This window comes from Budorcas taxicolor, chromosome 2 (assembly GCF_023091745.1).
Source record: "Budorcas taxicolor isolate Tak-1 chromosome 2, Takin1.1, whole genome shotgun sequence".
In the NCBI taxonomy this organism is placed as follows: Eukaryota; Metazoa; Chordata; class Mammalia; order Artiodactyla; family Bovidae; genus Budorcas; species Budorcas taxicolor.
This window is the reverse complement of record NC_068911.1, coordinates 96,553,294-96,563,503: the sequence shown is the minus strand read 5'-3', so window position 1 is coordinate 96,563,503 and position 10,210 is coordinate 96,553,294. Positions and strand designations below refer to the sequence as shown.

The following is a 10,210-nucleotide window of genomic DNA, read 5'->3' as shown; positions in this document are numbered from 1 at the left end:
GTAGTATTCAGGTAATTCTTTTCTGTACATTTTAAAAAACAACGACTTGTATAAAAATGATCAAGATGGCATCATCGCTGACTTTGCCATACACACCCTCTGCTTGTTACAGCATAAATGATTGCTTTGGAAATGGGCTTTACAGCTCAAACAGGAGCAAACTGCCAAGTCAGGCAGGAGCAGGAATAGAGGAAAGATGATGTTAAGAATGTCTTATCAGCCATATGCTTCTAAGAATACAAATTAGAGAAGAAATCATTTGAAAACACAAAGCAGAAAGATAGATGTCATGCAGGCTGAACTAACCCAAACAGTGTTTTCCCTCTAAAGTTTTCCATGAGATGTCAGCCACTTGTTGAGTGTTAAAATACTCTTCAGCTAGAGAATGCTGTATTTCCTTTGGCATTCAAGGCAGTGTCTAACCAGTGTTTGGAACTTGAAACTGGTGCCAAGCCTAAACACATCTGGTTGATTCCAGGCCACAAATAGCACTGGAATGCCTTCAACACCTTCCATAGCTGCCATACTTAAAAGTTTATTTCCAAAATAGAACTGACAAAAAAAATTTATCAGACTGATGCTCCAGAATTAAAGTCAGAAATGTGTCATGAAGAGCAGTATGTATCATCATAACATACATGAAGTTATGTGCTTATATTTCCTAATACAAATTCGCATTTCAGCAAATCGAAAACCAGCATGAGTAGATTCAATACCATTTTCATTTGCTAAGTGACATTCAGATTAGGAATCCATTCTACACACTTCACGTATTCAAGTATATGGTGATATATAATCTCAATTAGTAATCAAATATCTTTAATAATGTTATTGAATGCCTCTGGGGCATGTTACTATTTAGAAAATGCTGTTGGCTGCTCTATGTTAGTTCATTAATGATCTTTATCTTACTGTAACATCCAGGATAAATTAAGTGATAAGATGTGGTAAACCACAGTATTAGAGTAGGAAGAAGTTATTTACCTGTAAGAGGAAAAATTAGAAAGTATTGGAAATAAAGAAGATTCTAGTAATCTGTTTCAAGGCAGCTAGTAGTCTGAAGAAAAAAAGTGTAATTCAAACCACACAAGAACTTAACTTTGGGAAAAGATGTATTGAATGAGGTAAAGTAGATAACAGAGAAGAAAATGTCAATGGAGTGCCAAGAGTTTGGAAAGCGAGTGTGCTTCTTCATTTGACAAGACCACCGGGTGGGAAGGTAATTTAACAGGAAGCAGAAGTGCATTTGGGAAAAAGACAGAGGTTTTGCCTTCCAGAAAACCTCAAGTTGCTATATATGAATTTGATCTCTCTTGTGTGTATTTTACTTGGACCTTTAAAAAAATGCTATTAGGAGCTAGGATAAGATGATTCTGACAGTGGTAATTCATTCACAGAGCCAGGGTGGTGCAGAGTTAGATAGGGAAGATGGATTCTAGAGTTTGACTGCCCAGGTTCAAATCCATCTTTTAAGACCTGCTGTGTAGCCTCAAGCATGTTAACCTCTCCCTCTGAGGATTAGGGTCCTTGTTGGTAATAGGGAAATCATTTGGGGACCTAACTTGTAGACTGGGCACAAAGAGTGAAGGAGACAATGTGGGTAAAGTGTTTAGTTCAAGGACTGCACATAGTAAGCACTCAATGAATGTTTGATATTTTTATTTGTATTTATTAGTACACATTCAGTAATTTCCCAAGTTGTAAGCAAGATGCATGTATCAGGAGCAAAGTACATGGAAGAAATGAATCTGAATGGAGAGAAGAGAAACTGCAGATAAAAACTAAAAACTTTCTTGGTTCTTTAGTTGCTACAGTGCACGTGGGCAGAACTGTCCTGCAACCTCTCTTAATGTCTCAGAAGTTCAAGGGCACAGAAATGTTGACTGGTTAGTTCACTACATGGCTCAGCTGTGTGAATAATTGTGAACAAACATCACAGTCGATATGGCTGTCTCTTTTCCAAAGGAACAAAACACAGAGCAATGTCCTGAACGAGCATTCTCAAGAACAAGTTCAAGGCCTGTTAGATATGCTTTGGGGATGCCCACTGAACTGAAGTCTTTAAGATATAGATATTTGATATGTGCTCATTCTTAGTCACTTTAGTTGTGTCTGACTCTTTGCGACCCTGTGGATGGTAGCCTGCCAGCCTTCTCTGTACATGGGATTTTCCCGGCTGGTATACTCGAGTGGGCTGCCATTCCCTCCTCCAGGGGATCTTCCTGACCCAGGGATCAAACCCATGTCTCCTGTGTCTCCTGCATTGCAGGTGAGTTCTTTACCACTGAGGCACCGGCGTAGCCCTTAGATATTTGATAGTTACAGGTGGTTGATTTTAAGGGAGTCCTTTTGATCATAAATAATATGCTTATATTAAAATATGTTAACTCTACATTATGAACCAACAACCTAAGAGAATAACATGCTCAGCTATTCTGTCATGCCAAAGATAGAATTTGAGAGCAGGAGTTTTAGAATTGTACTAAATATTCTACTAATCTCCAGAAATTTCACTTGTAAGCATTTAATACATTCAGTTTAAATAAGAACTAACTTTGCCATTTATCTCTTTTTAAATTGCTTGATTAGTTTACCTGATTCAAATCAAGATGTCCTGGAATTAAGTTTCCACATGAACAAAATTCAGAAAAAAACATCCAAACTGATATTGAGTAAGTAAAAACTTTTACAGGGTAAGTTTGTTTTTTTTCCTTTAATATCAAGTCTCATGATTCACCTGACAGAATAACTGAAATTAATAAATGAAAGGTCTGTGGTATGAAGAAGATTACCATGTAACTGAAAAACAAAATTGACTGGGTAACTTGAAACTTTAACTTCACTCAAAAGTAGAAGCATTTTTTTATTACTTTTCTAAATAAAGTGGGTTTAAGAGCACCTACCTTTCTCAACAGAGAAAGTACTCAATAGATGTCAGATTTAAATTTTAGTGGAATTTAAGTGAATTCTTTTTTTTTTAATAAGTGAATTCTTTACAGTGCTTAACAAGAGTTTCAGATTTTTTATTTCTCAATCCTTGTTTGTGACAATTAATTCTATTGAAATCAACATTTATGTATCGTTTTCTTCCTCTGTCCCAGTCCCAAATCCCAGGAAAAGCAAGCAAAGCAATGAGCCATCGGTAAGGAGAATTAAGGATTATTATTTTTGGTGTCTGCTTAGGAAATAAACAGGCCAAGGTAAAAGAGCACAGCATCTTGAAAATAAGTAGCTCATAACTTCCTTCTTAAACTATTTTATATGTTAAACTGTAGACAGATATAACAAACACAGTTTATCAATGACATATTCATAATCAACACATAATCAAATGACCATTCAATTTCATTTCCCAACCTTAGAATCAATCAACCCAAAGATTGTTCTCACTTATAATTTTCTTTTTAACACATTCTCAAAGTATTACTAGTCCTTAATATAAACAAATAAAAGGCTTGTGGGGCCCAGTTAGGAAGGAAAGTGAGCTAAATTTCCACATTTATCATAGTGATAGAAAATTCATGAAGAACTTCACTTTGATAGAACCTAAGACACTGACAGTAGAAAATGTCACGAGATGTTTGGTCAAGAGACCAAAAAAGTTAACACAGTGGAAACTTGACAATCTGGGAAGCCAACAGGAGGATAATTAATCACAAGTTTAGAGAAATCATTAGATGGTTAGCATCTTGTTGCTAGGCAATGTTTCTAGGCAGCTGATTTTCTCACATCTTAAAGGACCAGAACATTTTTTTAGTATAGTATATTTTTCAAATTGATCATGCATATTTGTGTTTGTCAACTCTGGTGTCTCTCAACTATCTATACACCTTGGAGTTTATGGACTAATTTGTACGAAATAAAGGTATTGCCTGGATGTAAATATGTATAACGCCCTCACTAAAATAGAAGTTTTGCACTCACCTGTAGTAAATGATAGAGTTTGCATATGTTCATATAATAAAACCAATCAGAGAGGGAAAAATGCCTTCAATGATGTGCTTATTGTAGCTGAATAATGAAATACAAAATATATTTGAGGTTGACTAAGATATTAAAGTAAATTTAGGTATAAAAATATATTTAATCTATAATACATAAATAGGACTTGGTACTAAAGAAAATATCTATTGATATATATCATAAAAGACAAATGTAAGAAAACTGTGACATTTCAAACATTGAATTATGTCACACAAGTATAAAAACCATCGGGATGTGCTATTCAAATTAGGTTGCTTTCAAAGTATCACTAGTAGAACTTTCAAAATAATAGCAATTAGCATCAGACAATTCAAGAAAAAGAAAACTGGGTTGGTTGAAATAAGAGCACTGTTATTTACCAACCTTGTTCTTTTCACAAATACCCTCAGTGTTTAATGTTGCAAAACTCACCCAACTTTTCCACAGCCTCAGGTGACTGTGGTCACTTGTACTGCCTCTGTCACATGCCCAGTGAGGAATAAGGCAAGGTGACAGTACAAACGCTTCCCAAGGATGGTTTTCAATCACTAAAAAGGGTACTATGGATTTAGATGGTCAAAATGTGACAGGAAGTATTCACATTCCCTTGTCTTTGTTTTCCTTTTTTGCGTCTTCATCACTTTTCCCTCCAAAGCATTTACGTTAGGTTAGTTGTTTTCCTCTATATTTTTAAAATGTTTTATACTAGGCATCTTGGTTTAAAATGAGAACCTTCCTATAATTTCCATCCATCAGTGTTTTGGTGGCAATCCTACATTCTTTCCTTTCCCACCTAGGCCCAGTGCAGCACACCACATTTCTCCTGGAGGAAAGCTGGAGATGGATTAAGAACAGGGACAGCAGCAGAGCTATGTTTTGGCTAAGGGTGGGAGGGGAAGGAGGGAGGGAACACAGGTGTGGCTCCAGCACATAGCAGATCAGATCTTGGATTTTGGGAACGAATACTGCTGCTTCTTATGGCCCTTGGCTTTCTTTTGAAAAATTAAGCCATTCTCTCTCTACTTATAGGGAAAAATCAGGCTATCTTGTCAACCCTGTTTAATTCTTCCTAAAGAGGAATGCATGAATTGGAAAGAAATAATCTACATTTAGAAAGTTGTATTTTAGTCTTCCAAATATCAGTAATTTCAGTAGCTCATTTGGCCTATTATTCACTTATGCCTTTTCTTTCACAGTACTAACATTTTTAGTTTATTCAAAATATGGCCAATTTGTAAAAACCAAACTGAATACCAACTCCGCCCCCCCACCCCCACCCCATCATGGCTTACTTGATGTTTCGATGATGAAACAAATACAGCATTGACTGAATTTTTTATTGTTCAATTTTTCCACATATAGGTTCATCACAGCTTAAGAATTTGAAGATATTTTCTGTAGCTGGCTTGTGTCATGTCATTTCGTTGCCCTGGCCATTTAAATACATCTTTGACAGGATTTGTGAATTTGGTGTACAGACTAACTTGAAACATATAAGACAAGCAGGCTCATAAACACATGAATGATCCGATAAACAGGCAACAAAAAAGTCCTACTGAGCTAGGCAAAAGCATTATTTCTTCCTTGTTGAAGGTATCAGCATATGCTACATCTTATGTTGCACAAGTGTACTCATTAAATATTATGAAATGTACAGCAGGCCGGGAAGCTCTAACTAGCTAGTCAAAGTCACTCATACCTGTGTGTTCGTATTTATGTCGCAGAAGGGAACTGCTTTTCTGGAATGTCTTGTCACATAAGTCACATGCATACATGCCGCTCTCTGTCTTCTTGATCTTCTTTCGAGACAGACAGGAGTCGGAGTCTGTCATGTCATCCAGGCCTGACATGTAGTCTGGTGCTCCATCAAGCAATTCTCCCTGTGATATAATCACACAGTTCAACCCAGTCGCTTCTCTTTGCATTTATCACAAACAACTTTGCATCGGCTGACATTTGGAGAATCTCAGAAGTGCTCTCTATGAATCCATCTAGTTCTTAGAAACTGTTACTTTCCATAAACAATATATGACGGTTCACATCTCAGCAAAAATATAAACCTTCTCTGCCCTAGGTGGTAGAGCTTATTGTTTTTGAAGGATAGAAAATGGTCAGCTCTGAAGGTGAGAGAAACATAAACTTCCCCATATTCCTTAATTTTTTTTCTATCAGGAAATATCTGTGAGTGAGAATTAAATATCAGAATTTGTGTATTTTCCAGTGTGCTTAACTTTAGAAATGATCTGTAGCTGCAGAAACCCCATTTTAATTGAATTTTATATTTAGGTACAAAATGTTATTATTATGCAATCTATTTAAATGTATGTCTACCAACTAAAGGCCTCGAGCTATATTTTTATATTTAATTTTCTAATTTGAAATAGGGAATATTAATAACACTTTTTATCAATGTTCTATCTATGTTAAAACAGCCTTCAGCATTGAGCAATAATGAATGTGGATCAGTAAATTATTAAATTTCTTGATATTTATTTTGTCTTGATCCAAAGGAGTGCAAACTTGCATGATAACATACATTTCCATTTGCTAGCCCACAGTTCACTTTTCTTAGACTACGTTTGCACTAATTAATATTAGAGAAGATTAAATAGGCTTAAATACATTTACAAAGAGGGCAGATGTACTGTAAATTGGAATACTGGAACAGCTGTTACAGAGGTGCACACTGCTACTTATGCTCCTATTTTGTAAACATGGATTTTACTCCATGATGTTAAAACATACCTGCTTTTATATTTGAAAAACCATAAATTATTCACTAGCTTGAAAACTACAAAGGAAGTCATGTGGAATGTACAAAATATTTTTAAAAATACTCTTCCAAATAAACTATTCTCTATGAAACCAAGGGCACATCAAATTTACATAAGTATTATTGCAAATTGTGAGCATCTCTAAAAGTATGTGACTGTCATAAATGTTAACGTTTAGCTTCTCTGTAAGTCCTACAAAATACTCATGAAGTGAAGTGAAAGTCAGTCAGTCATATCTGACTTTTTGTGACCCCATGATCTGTACAGTATATGGAATTCTCCAGGCCAGAATACTCGGGTGGGTAGCCTTTCCCTTCTCCAGGGGATCTTCCCAACCCAGGGATTGAACTGAGGTCTCCTGCACTGCAGGCAGATTCTTTACCATCTGAGCTATCAGAGAAACCCCCAAATACTCATATCAGCATATAATTCTGAAAGCAGATGGATCGATCTAAATAAACCTTAATGATAAATATTAGGTTCTTTCTCTTTTCTTAAGGCACAATTGCTTGATAGCAAAGGGTCCCATTGTTTCTCCATTTATTTGTCTAGCCCACTCAGTTTTAGCTTGAAGTTCAAACCCACTCTTCTATTTCTACTGAGAACACAGCATTAGATTTTTTTCCACTAAGATTTTTTCCTACATACACATAAGTGATATAATTTTTACCTTCTCTCTTCCGATTAAAAAAATGTCTCATTACCTGAAATCCTGGTTTCCGCTGGTACTTTCTCCTTTGCTGCATGTCAGCAAAAGTAGCTGCTCCAGTTGGGTAAGTATAGGCCATGTGTGGTAGGAAGCTCATCTGATCCAGTCCTGGGTATGGTCGCAGTCCAGGGATACTAGTCTGGACTGGTGGCATGAAAGTGGCAGGGGGGAAAGCGCTTTGTGGAGGAAGAGCTGTGTAGAGAGGTTTGGCACTAAAGGGGTTCATGCCGAACACTGGGTTAGCACTTTTGCTGTCCAGATTATTTGAATTTGAAAACTCCTTCTTGATAAAAGTCAAGTTCAGAGGCTCATCTGAGTTTTCAGATGATGAAGAAACACTGTTGTGGTCTAAATTTATGCTGCCAACTTTCGTTTTGTTCTTTGTGGCTATAATACTTTTGGGTTCTTTCATTTGTTTTGGTAATGACAGGTCCAAAGGCTCAGCCTGGAGCTCCTCAGATGAGAAGCTGTTTGGAGTGTAAGAACTACTGTGGGAGTTTTTAGAAGATGTGGAGGAAAGATTTAAGGGAGAAGGAGTATTACTCCTTGAGTGGTCCAATTTTTCAACTGGTTTAATATTGGTAAAATGGGAAGGTTTTGTTAGCCTGAGAGGAGGGTCACAATTCGTAACACTGTTGTGGAGTTCTGCTATAGATGGTGATGTTATGGAGTCCATGGGTTTTACGGGAGACCTGGGTAATAAAGAGTCTTTTGTGGGAGGGTTACTGTTGGGAGCTAACGGCTTGGAGTTCCTTTCCAGTGATGGTGACCTGGAATTTGAGTACTGGTAGACTTTTCGTTGCTCAAACCATTCCTTCACAAATTCCTGAGGAAGGCCCACAGCAATGGAAATTTTCAGCAGTTCATCAGAGTTGGGCTCCATGTTCATAGCATAATATGCTTTAAGTACAGACATGTGGTCCTTGTATAGGTTGATGGGGCTTGTCATTCCTTTCTCAGAAAGTACAGATGACAAGAGGAGGGCTTTATTATCAACAAAAACTCCAGCTTTGTTGGGGACTATGTTTTCATGGGGTTGCAGGACTGCCTTGATCTCTTCATTCATCTTACAAAGGTAACGTTCATGCTGATGCAAAGGAATGGGGCCAGGAAAACTTTCTTTACAAAACTGGCAGGAGAATGGAGTGGATATGTTGTGGTTCTCAATCATTTTGTCATCGGTGACCAAATCTATTAAAGTACGTAGCTTCTCTTTCTTTATATTACTGATCTGTCTCCTTGAGTCAGTAGTCAAGCTCTGGAGGCAAGCTTTGGCTTCATTGACTTTTTCTAACGTGTAGTCAATAATACTTTTAGTGGCACCATTATGACTCACTACTGGAAGACCTACAGGTGGAATATTAGGAGAAGTAACTCCTTGTTCCTCAGGTTGAGAGCATGGATCCTTCATGTGATAACCTTTCAACTTGGAAATTTCTTCAGCCTTGCAGTCCATTTTTTGTCTGGAAACTGTGTTGTCCACAATCTGTAGAACCTTTTGTACCTCGCTTAAATTGCTATTCATTGTGGGAAATCCAAGTAAAGGGGCTTCCATCCCTACACCTAAGTGCTGCATTGGACTCTGAGCAGACGGATGAACTCCTAAAGGGCTGGTGGCTCCAAGTGCACCATTCATAAAAGGACTAGTGCCACTAAACCCATGTGTGGCCATAAGAACTTTATAGTCATTGAAGTCTAGTGGTTCTGTTTTAATTTTAAGTAAGCCTGTCTGTTCAGACATACTAAGTGGTTTTCCATTCTCCAATTTGTTTCTTAACTGGGTAATGGCCGAATTAGTAGGAGAAGAAGAAACAGAATTAGGAGAAGAACCTGTCTTGATATTGTTTCTCATTCGGCCATTTACAGAGATTAAGCCAATACATTTCTTGCTGCTGATGTGTGAACTGTAGGAACCAGAATGGGAGAAACGTTTCTTGCAGTTGGGGCACTCGTACGGTTTTTCACCTAAAATGACAATTAAAATTAATGTTACTTTTTTTTTTTTTTCTTTTTGATGGGGCAACAATTGCAATCGTCTACCCAGGCAAGAATCTGTGCAATCAAAGGAAAGGAACACAATGGGGCACCTCTACATTCTAGGTGCTTAGATTAGAATTATGTGGCTATAACTGTTTCTGGGCTTTATCTACCCTGGGAGGACATAATTCAAGATGTTAGCAGTGGAACGTGAGGGCTATCTGTGCCTTTTTCAGCCAAGATCCAAAATCTTGTCTTGCCATCGGCAGCCTCCTATTTAAACAGACTGTTAGATTAATGTGTGGTCAATAGCACAATAAAGATGTCACAGTATTTAAAGGGAAGTGTAGCCATGGCTTTAATCAACTCTGTGAAGATTCCATTGATTCTACCAATCCAACTAGTCCTTTGAATAGCATCCAATTTGGTAATAAAATGCTTGGCAGAGCTATCAAAATAGTTATAAAGAAGAAATCTCAGTGGTAAGATGTTGTTCTAAAAATACAGCTTTCAGGAATCAAGGAACACTTATCATACAAAAGCTCTTATCCAAAATTCTTCCACATTCTTCTTTCAAGTTTGGGTATCAAAAAATGAATATCCTTCAGAATTTGCCAGCTGAGTTTCTTCAGGTCAAAAACATTTTAAAGGACAAAAAGGAGCCTCTAGATTTCACAAGAAGGCAAAACACGTGCAGTTTTCAAGAAGTATAAGCACTGCTCCTCTTATTAGTAGTGCTATTGGTGGTGCTGTAAGGCTCACAAGGACAAAGCGGGGACACAAAGCT

The 10,210-nt window shown here is 37.2% G+C and overlaps 1 protein-coding gene across 1 annotated transcript in view; it reads right to left on the bottom strand.

Moving 5' to 3' along the window:
* ZEB2 (zinc finger E-box binding homeobox 2) overlaps positions 1 to 10,210 on the bottom strand; it is a 129,919-nt gene that overhangs the window by 2,318 nt on the left and 117,391 nt on the right. Inside the window, exons 8-9 of the mRNA XM_052654210.1 lie at positions 7,442 to 9,411; positions 5,663 to 5,843 (exon numbers count right to left, since the gene is read on the bottom strand). Coding sequence (XP_052510170.1) covers positions 5,663 to 5,843; positions 7,442 to 9,411 — 2,151 coding nt within the window. The remainder of the gene's footprint in view (positions 1 to 5,662; positions 5,844 to 7,441; positions 9,412 to 10,210) is intronic.